At 43.1% G+C, this 12,634-nt stretch overlaps 1 protein-coding gene across 1 annotated transcript in view; it reads left to right on the top strand.

The window, feature by feature from the left end:
- Positions 1 to 869: 869 nt before the first annotated feature.
- The window catches only part of MAST4 (microtubule associated serine/threonine kinase family member 4), a gene marked incomplete at its 3' end in the record, with an annotated part of 191,642 nt that continues 179,877 nt past the window's right edge, over positions 870 to 12,634 (top strand). The window contains exon 1 of the mRNA XM_017537835.2: positions 870 to 1,559. Within this exon, the coding sequence (XP_017393324.2) occupies positions 1,188 to 1,559 (372 nt within the window). The remainder of the gene's footprint in view (positions 1,560 to 12,634) is intronic.

Genomic DNA, 12,634 nt, shown 5'->3' with positions numbered 1-12,634 from the left:
CAACCTGTCCTGCATCCTGTTGGTTTACAACCCAGGGCTAGGAGAACTTACATTGGAAAGTGAATCCTTTTCATCTTCTGCTTAGCTGATCATACCTAGACAGACAACGAGTAGCACCACAGAGCTTGGTCCTAATTAAATACAAGCACATAAGTTGTTATCTTCCTCCCTATCAAAAGGTGCGAGTCTCACACTTAACTTTTTAGTTTACAAACAGGAAATAGTCTTTTAAAAACTCTCCGTGTATCCAAGCTAGACACTCTGCTGATGTATTATATATATTTGCTTTAAACCTGCCCATAGCCAGACAAGACCAGTAGCCATTTACAGTTGAGGAAACTGAGGTCCGAAGAGCTTAAACGGAAAAACAAAGATTAGAGGTCACCTTCCTTTTGGTTCGCTCGCTATACCACGAAGTTTCTCCTCTTTTCCTCCAACACGCTGGTGGGTCCGCGTGCGTGCGTGACTGTGTGCGCGCTTCCTTTTTTCCCTACAGAGCCCTCCTTCTCCTTCTGGTCTGATTTCTCGATTCCACTTTTTGGAGACAAAGTCCAGTTCTCCTCCAAGGTCTCACCATCCCCTCACCGTCTCTCTCTGACGTCCCAAGGATGGTCAGCCACTCCCCCGCTAAGTTCGGAGTCTCAGCCCTCGGTTTCAAAACTGGGCTCCGCCCCCACCCTCCGGTCCCTGGTCCCTGTCCCCCGCGCCCCAGCGCTCCAGCCGGACCCAGGCAGGCGCCCGGGCCCCGCCTCCCCTACCTGACGCCCGCACGGCCAGGGGCGTCGCAGCCTCCGCCCACCGGCGCGCCTGCCCTGCCATTGGCTCCGCGGGCTGCCCGTCTCCCTGCTCCGTCCTGGAGGCAGGTTTTGCCCGAGAAGCCGCAGTCCCGGCGGCTAGGGCGCAGCACCCGGAGCCCCGTGGAGTCTGGAGCGCTGCTCGCGGACCCGACCGAACATGTCCCCGCGCGCGCGAGCCCCCGGCGGCTGCCGAGCTCCGGCGGCTGCGAACTTAGAAGGGGGCTCCTGCGGCCCCGCCGCGGCCATGTAGTCGCCGGCGGGGCTCCCTGCAGCCCGGGAGCGGCAGCGCCAGTGAGCCAGAGCCCAGGAGCCCGCGTCTTGCCCTGGAGGCGCTGAGTGCGCGCCGCGCCCCCGCCGCCTCTCGGGCAGCACTTTGGGCCGGACAGGGAAATGGGGGAGAAAGTTTCGGAGGCGCCAGCGCCGGTGCCCCGCGGCTGCAGCAGCCACGGCAGCCGGACTCCAGCCTCTGTGGCGGTCGCCGCGTCTTCTCTGGGTGCTTCCTCGGCCGAGTCCTCCTCGGGCTCAGAAACACTGTCGGAGGAAGGGGAGCCCCGCGGCTTCTCCAGAAAGCAGCAGCCGCCGCCACCGCCGCCGCCGCCGCCGCAGGGAGGCGCCCTGGGCGCCCGGCCGCCCGCCGCGTGGGCTCCTGCGCGCGTGTTGCTGGAGCGCGGAGTCCCTGCGCTGCCGCCGCCGCCCCCCGGAGGACCTGCGCAGCCCGCGCCCCGGGGCAGCAGCGCGTCCCAGGAGGAGCAGGACGAGGAGGTGGGCCCCGTCTTTCCCCATCTCGCCCCCTCTGGGTCCCGGCAGCCGGGCGATCCCAGCTTCCCATCCCGCGCGCAGGCAGTGGGCCGAAGAGCGCAGTGGCCTAGAGATGGGGAGGGACCCCACGCGCTCTGCCCCGAGCGCGGGGCAGCGACAGTTAGGAGCCCCCCTGTGGGTTATTGAATTCGCTGTGGTTGTTACCACCTAGTGTATGTCTCCAGGTGCTGCCAGATGATGTGTTTTAAAAATGTCAGAGAAGCAAACTCCTTCATGTCTGTATCTGCCTTGGTCGGTCTGTTTATGGATGTGATGTGGACGCCTGGCATGTCCCCACAACTCAGCTCTCTGATTCTCCAAAGTGGGCGTTGTTTCCCACAGAAGGGCTTGGGCCGAGGGGCGGGGAGTTGAAGGGGAGAAATGGTGCCTTGGAGGTGGGAGGCAGAGGGACAGCCGGGCAGCGGTAGCCGTGGAGTTGCGCGCGGGGGTTTCAATGGCGCCAGCCCCCCTGGATCGCCCGCGGGTGGTTTTGGTGCGTCCCCCCTCTGGGAGAGGAGGACTCCCCGCGCTCCCTCGGCGGCGCGGGCGTGCGCGCCTGCAGCTCCGGTTCAGACTTGTTTCCAGCGTGTCCAGATGAACGCTTGTCACCAAAGCGAGTATGGATGGTCTTACGTTTTGGGGTGCGGAGGAGGGGGGGTCTGTATCTGCCCAGTTTCCTGGAAGGATGTTCCTCCAGAACTTGTGAGTCGCTTCCTAACATGCTGAGCATAGGACCCTAGTGTCCTCCTGGCTGCTTTTTCCGGCTTATTTTCTGCTTTTGGAGGGCAGTCACAGAAGCGTACGATTCTTCATGTCTTGAAGATTGTTTGCTTTGGACGTTTCTTGTGGGGAAGTCATCTTGATCAGGCAGGACCATAAATAAAACATCACCCTAACATAGACTTATTGTGAAATTATTTCCTGAGTGCCAGCGTTGTATTTTCCTCATCTCGGATGGGATTAGCTTTCGTAAGTAATTGCCTTTTTCCCTTAGAGTAAGCAATCAGAGGCCAGTGCCCTGGCAGTAGCCCCCAGGGTCCCCAGCTTGGAAGCAAAAACTGGATCTGGCACAAGGTGAGACGAGGCGAGTCCTAGCCTGGCAGAGATGGAATAAGCCTTAGCTGCTTAGCTGGCTCTTGGCCAACCCTCTTGCAGTAACCATGACCCATTCCCTAATTCCCCTAACCCCCATTGCAAGGATCCTGATTAAGTGTCTGGAGACTTGCTTTCTAGAACTGTCTCTGCTACTGAGCTTTGAGACCTTGGGTATATCACTTCACTCCTCGAGGTTCAGTTCTATAATTTGTAAATGGAGGAACTTTAAGTTGACGTTCAGTTTCACATTCATCAGGAATCTCAGATGAATCCGCAGTTCCAAGTCGATCCTAGCGGCGGGATGTCAGGAGTTTGCTGAGTGCCTCACCCACCACAGAGCTACATCCTGGCGGAGATGACCAAGCCCTGTACTGTCCCAGCGTTCCTCGCTGATTACACCTCCCTTTCAAGATGCGAGGCATGTGTCACGTGTTTGCTCCTTAACTTATCCCTCTACTTCCAGGGATGAGCACACTGGCACTGGGAAGCTGGGGATGTACCCTAACTTAATGATTTACCAATATATCCTAATTTAGCATTGCAGCTGGTAGACGAGAGTAGTTAGTTGCTTTATGTTTTCTGTTTAGCTAGGAGGATGCTGCATGGTAAATGATAAACTTGCAGGTGGAGGGGAGGCATGTTGTCAGGGAACTTCTGATCCCCATTCCGTCGCTGATTTATTGCCTGGCCCCAGAATGACAGTGCTTTGCTTTATTGGAAGTCGATATAATGATAACTTATTTCACAGGCAGTGCAGTGAGAATTGGTTGATTGAAACACATTTTGGAAAGTGGAATAATTACATAACATGGGTCACTATTTGTGAAATCTCAGAATTGCTTATAAACTGATAGAGTATTGCAGTTTATTATGTAGCTTAACCTGTGGCATGGGATGCTGGAAATTGCCCAGGAGCAAAATCTTGACTTGCTCTGAGAATTTTAAAGTGAAACTAAAACCAAACCATGTAGTTTTTTCCCGTCTTGTGGAGTAGAGGAGGGATAATCTTTGTGAAAGGGGTTGAAGTCCAGTGCATTTTCTGGTTCTTACACTGGTGATGGTATGGGGCAGGGGGTCTTCACCATTTGTGGGGTTGTGGGCCTCTTTAAGGATCAAATGAAAACTCTCTTGTTCCTCTCCTCAAAAAGCACACCAGAGGATTTGGGAATGCCAGGTAATAAACACACAGTTTAGTGGAAAGATTTTGGTCTGACTTCTAGCTCTGCCACCTTGACCAGCTGTGGGATTGTGGCCCATTCAACTTCTGCAAGTCTCAGCTTTCTTACCGCTTAAATGGGAATAATAGCAATACAGTTAGGCATTTTACACGTGCTATCTAATCCTAGCACAGTAGCCAACATATAGCATCGAATGTCAAGTGTTAGGAAATATTAATTTTTTAAGTTCATTCGTGATGAAATTTTGCAAAATGGACCAAGTTGGGTTATCCTGTTGTTTTATTAATGCATAATTTATATGCTACCTACTTTCAGAGACTTGGAGGCTATGTCTGCTTAGTTTATTCCCATTTTATGAGTATAAACTGGGAAACAGTTTTTGCCTCTAGTTGTTTTGTGACAAGGCAGTGTGAGTGTAATGTTATACTACTGTAGCAAGGCATTGTATAAAGCATTAAAAGGCTTGCGTGCAACTCAAAAAATGGAAAGAGGTTCATTTTAAAATTGTTATGTCTAGCTTGGGGAATTGATTTTTCCAAAGGTTTTTTTTCCCCCCAAGTTATTGTATCAATTTTTGAAGAGCAGCAGAATTCAAGTTTCTAGTATATTATGGAAGTGCTAATTTCTTTGGCAACCTTGTTAAAGCTGTTTTGAATGTATTTAGTAATGTCAACAGAGTTTGACCTATTTTGCTTTATCTTACTGTCAATAATGTATAAACTTACAAAGTCTCACATACTTAAGTGAGCCCTTTAAGCTTTTGATGTCTTAAAAAATGTAGTTTAATGTGACAGTAATGGTAATTTTTATGTACTTAATGTCAAATACATGACATCTAGACATACAGCATGACTTTTGTTTAAGAAAAGTGTTTCTGACTTTTGCTCTTTTCCCAAGCCTTTGAATTTGGGGTCCATGTGTGTTGAGGAGGTAGCACGCTTCATTTCTGAGCGTTAACACTCTCAGAAGGACTGTTCCCCTGACAATATCTCTGAGATTTGTCTTTAGTCATTCCGCCTTGTCCTTTCTCAGAGCACCCTGTGATGACTTTAAGAAAGTACTTGGGTGCTGTGTGGTAACTGTGTCAGCAAACTGGCCGAGGGCAGGAATTTTGTCTTTGTATGCTTAGCATGGTACGGTTAATATATTAGTAGGGGCTCAGTAAATATATGTTGAATGAATGAGAAAAAATGGCGTCTATGAAAATAGTTGCACATTTGATTGAAGGGTGCTTGTGTGCACTCATTTATTTTGTCTGTTGTTAATTATGATATACAAACCTCTAGATCTCTTATCAAGAGAAACCTTGTGGAACACAGTGAGAAATGAACAGTTTTTCCAGGTAAATTTTGAATAGTCAGATCACTGAGGTTCCTCAGAATGTCTTTGAAGAGACCTATATATTAACTGTTACTGACTCTCCTTTTCATTGTGTTTATTAGAACTTGAAATGTGCAGAGAGATTCTTAGCATGGCAGAAAAAGGCTTAGTAATTAAGGATTTCCAGTGCAACAAGAGAGAACCCAGTCCCTGCTATATTAAGGGACTTTTTTTATTGGTATAAGTTGGGACATGTTTTCCCTTATTAACAATAGGCTTACAGTGATAGGATGATTTTAAATTGTTCTATGAGGTGATATATAAACATGAGGACTGCTTTTAATATCATTTTGGATGTGTATATGGGGTGGGGGTTTCCCACGTGGTACTAATGCAATAGATGAGTTTTTGGTGTTTATCAGTTAAGAAATTAAATAGCAAAAAGCAAAGAGGAATTCAGCAAAGCTTTTCATTGAATTTATATTTTATTAATCACAGAAGCTACCTGATTCTAAAAGAAGTAGTGCATAAATCTTGGCATATTTATTATTTAGTCTACTTTTGGAGTCTACCGAATTTAGTAAGACCCACAAGATCAGAAATTCAGTCAACCAAAATGTGTGGAGCCTGACTCAGAGACATCGTCCTGGGCACAAAGATGTTTTTGACCTGAAGGAGCTTCTCCGCTAGTAGGGGAGATAGTCACTAAGCACAAGATTATGAATTAATTGGTTTCAAAGTGTGGCAGGTGGGAGCAGGCTGTGAGGTAGTGAGTGGCCACACTTGTAACTCACTGAGTCTGGTGTTAAAGACTGAGTCACTGAGGAAGTGATCTGTGAGCTGAGACCCACAGGATGAGCAGGAGTTGGGTGGGGGAGGGCAAGGGAAGGGATAGGCGTGGTCCAGGTAGCAGGAGGCCCTGAAGCAGGAGAGAGCATGGTGGGTCCATGGCTCTGAGAGGATTCTCGGTTGTTAGGTGTGGAGGAGCGAAGAGCATGCCATCTCATGACATTTGATAGAGAAGCAGCAGTCGGGTCAGACAGAGCTGTCTGGACTTCATTCTAAAGGCACTGGGAGCCATTGAATGATTTGATGTAAGGAAGTGACCTGATCAGATTTGTATTTTGGGAGGGTCAGGAAGTATGAAACCCACTTGCTGGGAACTGTTGGTTTAGCCTAATTGTTCCAGAGTTGGAATTGATAACCTGAGAATTCCCCTTAGTAAATTGTGTGGAGGTAAAATGGGGTCATTTCTAGTAGCTTAGGTACTCCAGGTATATACATATACTTTTGAAATATATACATGTGAATATGTATGAAATACATATGAAATACAATAGGAAAATACATATGAAATACAATAGGAAAATAATTTTGATCTGTTGAAGAGAACATCTTAGTGTTAATGTTAATGCTACTTTTCACTGCCGTGCTGTTATAACCCTAGTATTGAAGGAAAAACTTTATTGACATGAAGGGAAAGCCTTGCAAATGCTCATTTCCAGAGTAAATTTCTGGGACAGATTTACCTGGGCTGAGTATGAGGGAGACAGTCTGAGGTTGTGCCTCTCTGTTGACAGAAAGCATGGTGTTTGGGTACTAACACGCATTACTAGAGTCTTTTTTGGATTTCCTAGAGAGGAAAGGTCAGTACCAATGAACAAAGGCTTTTACTCTTGCCACTTCTGGTCTGAGGTACTCCAGGGAATGTCAAATGCTTAATATTTTGCCAGTGTTTTAGTGACAAAGGCTATCCACTCAGACCTACTGGATACAGTGTGGGAATCCAGGTGGATTTTTTTTTTCTAGTTTGTAGGGAAAAGCATGGAAGTGGGGTACAAAGATGATAAAATGGAAAAAGAATCCTCATAGAACTTGCCCCACAGTGAGAAGGGACATGACCTTGGTGACTTGGCCTTAGAGAAAGCTGAGTGGGGGCCAAGGAGTGTGCATCTTAGAAGAGATGATGGTATGTTTTAGATGAATACCACTCTGTTGTTTCTGATCATGTTCTTACATTCTATAGTGTTGCCAGAAAGGGCTTGTGTTCTTTTCATTCATCCCTTTGGAGCTAGCAGCCGGTGTTTCCCTGCACTGAGATCAGAGTCTGTAGTGACTAAGGGCACAGACTTTTGATCCTGGTTCAGCCACTTATAGGCTGGATGACTTTTGATTGGGTTATTATTGTGGAGGTGGTTTCCTCCTCTGTAAAATGGGCATGTAGTTTTTATTACTGAGGGTCATTATGAGGATTAATGAGATGCTTTATGTAGAGTACCCAGCATGATGCTTGGTGCATAGTAAACACTACATAATGATATTTGCTACTATTACTAAGTATGAAAAAGCTGGTTTATGCAGAGTATTGGTACCATCAGCACCATAGGAAGGTACATAATAAGCAAGAAACCTGCAAGTCCCTTCCCTGATGGATTATGCGTCTAGCATATTTTGTTGGTAAATCCTGGCAGGCTCTTTCATTCATGAGTAGGTAGATTTTTAACAGTTATCCCTTTTAATTTCATGGGCAGAGCATTCCTTATGAGATACTAACAGCAAAGCTTTATGGCATATGATTCATTAATCCTTCTATTAAGACACCATCTCTCTTTTGCTCATGGAACCTGTTCTTAGTGATCAGTTATTAAATAATATCTTGCAAGTCTTTATGAACATGTAAATTGCTAGCTGCACCCAGGGATTTAGTCAGAAGGCAGTGTGTCAGCTGTGTGCTGGGGCTGGTGACATGACCATGTACTTCATTTAAGCGTCCTAGAATAATAATTTGGGGGATGAGAAAGGAGTAGGAAGGAAATCAGGTGATTATCTGGAAGTAACCAAGCTTGGTTCATACAAGCATGAGGGATGGGGCAAGGCAGATGATTTGCAGCCACCCCAACTTCTCAGAGGGGAAATCTGTTAGGAATGCAACAGAACTTTAAAAAATGCAAGACATCCTGTATGCAGATTATCTAACACAAATTCTGTTTTGTCACCTTGGAATGGTATAAACGTTTTGTTTTTTAAGACAAAAATGCAAATAACCTAGTAGCCCTTTTGATGTAACTCAAGCTGGTGCAGTGATTGCAGTTCACTTCTCTTCCAAACAACAGGTGATCTGCCCTGTGCACTTCTTGACATTTACACAGCTTTGCATCATTTAGTTCAAAGGATCTTGTTCTCTTTTATGTGTCTAGTATTTTGTCTGGCGTCTTATTTGATGATGATATTTTAGGTTAAAGCATACCGAAATACAAAATGAAGCAGAGTCGGCTTCGCCAACAGTTTCTGTGCATTTGTGTTTCTCCCTCTCTTTGCTCTTCTCTTACCGCCCTCTCACCAGGTTCAGAATTCCTAGGAGGGATTGGATAATAGTTACCTGTGCTTCCAGGCTTAGGAGAGAAAGCCACACCCTAAATGTAAAATGTTGGTTCAGGACTGTGGTTCGTGGTACAGACACATACTCTGAAGTCACATTTAACTGTATGGAACTTCTGTGAAATTCCTGGTGTCTATTCCAGCCTCCCTTAATGAAAAGCAGTCACTGCTTATTTAATGATTTGAATTCATAACTAGACACGTGTCTGTGAGACAGCTTATAAATTTGTATCCTAGGCCTCTACTCTTGCCAGCCCATCAATTTGCCTCTCAGACACAGTCAATATAATTTTGATTATGATACTTACTTCCACTGAACCTTCCAGTCCAAATGCTTTGTAGTGATACTGGGGAAGGGGGAATGATGGTAGGTGGGAGGGAGATGGAATACTGACACATTGAACTTCTTTTCTTAACTAATTTCATGGGCTATCATGTGGAAAATGAAAATTTAATTTTAATGTTCTTGGTTTGTGCTTTTGCGGTGTTTTCAGCAGACAGCAAGATCACAAGTGCACCCAATTTAAGGTAGATGAGAGTCTGTTAAACTCACATCAGATGTGGGTCTTTTGGCTTCTGCCTGAGAACTTGGCTAGCTGCTCTTTAATAAGCTGAGAAGTTAGGTGTGTTAGTTCCTTTCTGGCTGGTGATTTTGTGCCTTTTTATGTTTGTCTAACAAAAATAATCTCTGACTTCCTTATTAACATTTTTCTTCTCAGGCATTTCTTCACACAGAAATCGATGTACCTGCTGCAATGCCGGAAGGGCCCCAGGGCCTCATCAGTGGTAGGGAGACTAAGTTACATTGGGTTAAAATTGGAGGTTAAACTATTATGTCAGCGTACACAGTCACTGAGACTGACATTCACAAAATCCACACATTTGAAATTACTTCTTAGGGCAGTCATAGACAGCAAAACTGCATTATGGTATTGAAATGGAATGAAGTGATGAAATCCATTTTGTGTATAAAAGTTCAACTAAATTAGTTGAACTTTTTATGAAATAAATTAGTTCCATATAAGCCTATCTAGTCCTACACAAGACAAACTCACAAAACTTGCTTTTCACTCACATCCTTTTAGCTGGAGTGGCTTGATTGAAATAACCTGAGTCCTCACCTGGGCTTCATTTTAAGAGTGGCTCTGAGGATACTTAAATGCAATGAAGAAGAGGAGGGGAGGATTGCTCTAGAGTAGAAAACAGCCCCAGAGAAAGAAATACAGAAAGGTTTTACTTTAGGAGGAGGGTTTCAGACATCCCAAATGAGTAGAATATATATATATATATATATATACATACATACCTGGCAAACCCAAGAAAATGTTGTCCTTCCTGTCCTCATGGCTCTTAGCAGGCTGGTAAGTAGAAGCACTTTGTTAAGTCTGTGCAAACTTAGTTTGAAAATTGAGGGTGCCTGAGCAGGAGAGTTAAGTAAGAAGACTGTCTCTTTGCCTTACATTTTGGTACTTTACTGTTCAGAATATTACATTGGTAAATTTTAATTCACATACTGTTTTCTTTCCTTGGAATTTTTCGGTTATTTGTTCTACAGGCATTGACCACGTTTCCCTAACTGGCTACTCTGGTTTATTGTTGCTTGGGGAGTGGGACATTCCCCAAAGAACCTGCCAGACCTTCGAGGAGCAGCTTTAGTCCATGGTGATGAGTGGGTCCTTACCATGATGCAGGTTCTCTTTTCAGAGGACAAGGGATTAAAGGGAAATGACAACTTTGAACTCTCTCGATTTTTCTCCTTAGAAACATCAATATAATTTGTTTTTAAGATTTCCACTTTTGACATTAAAACATTTCTACCTAGAGAAAGCTCAGCCTAAGTGTGCGAGCAGCCTGAGGGCAACAGTTTTAGAACGATAGGGTAAGACTGGCTGGGAAGAGTTATGCTAGTAGAGTAATAATGACAGTTTTTTAACCTGCTAAAATCATACAGTTTTATATTCTTTTAAAGTTATTTCTGAATCACCAGTTTCTGTGTATCAGGTTACCTGTCATTCCTTGTTCTTATTTTTGCTCGTTTCTTTTCTTCTTCTCTGTCTGTAGCTTCATCATCAGAATTTAAAAAAGACTACAACAAACCACTTTAGCTAGAAGATTGCAGAAAAACCTCTTGTTAAACAGAATGTTTGGGGGTAAAGCCTTTTTTGGTGACTGAATTTTATGATTCATAAAGGATTAATTTGTAAGTTCTTTTTTTATCTCACCTTGTTGCTTACCTCTTTTTCTATAATGTCATGGTGTGTTTTCCTGTCTTACAATTCTGTGCTGAACAAGCTTTTTTTTTTTTTTTTTTTTTTTTTTTTTTTTTTTTTTTTTTTTTTTTTTTTTTTTTTTTTTTTTTTTTTTTTTTTTTTTTTTTTTTTTNTTTTTTTTTTTTTTTTTTTTTTTTTTTTTTTTTTTTTTTTTTTTTTTTTTTTTTTTTTTTTTTTTTTTTTTTTTTTTTTTTTTTTTTTTTTAAATAATTGGATGTCTTGTAGTGCTTTAGGGCTCTCACTCTGAGCACCAATCATCTTTGAAACTATTGAAGATGTGAAGGTAGAAAGTGAATATAAAATTGTGCTGTTAACAAGTTATCTTGATTTCTTTTTTCTCCCTTTAAAAGCTGAAGTTAGCAAAATAAGTTCTGTTTTTGGAGGGTTGTGCTGCATTATTTTTGTTCCTGCTTTGTGCCAGGTTTTGTATATGTTGTTAATATTTGTAGAGTACTTACAGTTTGCACAGCCTTTTCTCATATTGCTTATTTTCTATACATTTCTCTTTGTAAATCTCTCTCTCCCACTAGTTTGTAAGCCCCTCAGGTGGAAACCATGTCATATCAACACAAGTCTTCCAACAGAGCAGGGTGCATAGCATATCGTGGATAATAAAAATAATATATGACCCTAAATTGCAGCTGAGACATAATGTATGTGGCAAAACACCATTCTGAATGTGAATTTGCTCATTTAAATATTAAATGAGTTTATGAATTTACTCATTTAGTTTTTACACAAGCCTTTTTGATGTTCAATTCATAATTAACTTGGTATACACTATCATGTTACAGCTAAGTGACCCATTCAACCTCATACAAGTGAGGAAGAGAATAGTAGGGAGATAATGGGACAAGGGCAGGTTTGAGGAGGTATCAGGCCTCTTGGTCATATCTGCATCCCATAGCCTAGCAAGGAACCTTGCTGATGTGGCACACAGTGATCGATTGCTGAATAAATCATCTGTGCACTTAGCATAAAGGTTTAGATTAAGTGTCTGTAGAACTTCTGTTAAAGTTAGTGCCAAGACTTAAAGCTGCCATAATCCTGGGTTTTAGGACATCAGTGAATAGGATGAGTGAGTTTCTACAAATGAAAGCGTTTGCCTGTAAACCAATTCTTATTTTCCTGCTGGCTTTGGGAAATTGTATCCTGCCAGGATAATTCCTGGTTATTCATTAAAATCACACTTGTAGCAGTTAAGGCATTTTTGGCCACATGTTAAAAGGAATTATTTTGATTTCTGATGAAGTATTGACAGCTAGCTTTAACATGTTAATAGTAATGTTGGGCTGTACTCAGTTCTCGGGGTAATGCTGCTGTGAGTGGAAATGGATTGCAGGAATTTCATCAGTAGTGGATGTGTTGGCCTGGAAATTGGGAAATCTGAACTCTTGCCTTGGCTTCTTGCTAGGCAAATTATTAGCATCTCTGATCCTCATCTGTGATGAAATAAGAGGTCTTTCTTAGCTCGTTTTTTTATTTGCCTCTTATTATAAAACATTACCTTAAAAACTTAGTTTTTATCACTCTACTTTTTTAGGACCTGTTGATTGATGTTTTTCTTTTGACAGACTTCATAATTGGTGGTGTTTTCTGATTTGTCAATAGGCACATATTATTTCTGTCCCCCCAGCTTTATTAAAGTATAATTGATAAAAAAGTATATATATTTATGGTGTACAACACAATGTTCTGACATGTATACATTCTGAAATGATTAAATCAAGCAAATTATATCCATCACCTCGCATGCTTACCATGTATTTTTTTTTTTCTTTCTTTCTTTTTTTTTTTT

The sequence above is a fragment of the Cebus imitator genome, unplaced genomic scaffold (assembly GCF_001604975.1).
Source record: "Cebus imitator isolate Cc_AM_T3 unplaced genomic scaffold, Cebus_imitator-1.0 Scaffold107, whole genome shotgun sequence".
Lineage (NCBI taxonomy): Eukaryota > Metazoa > Chordata > Mammalia > Primates > Cebidae > Cebus > Cebus imitator.
The sequence above is the reverse complement of the archived record's forward strand: the minus strand, read 5'-3'. Positions and strand labels throughout refer to the sequence as shown.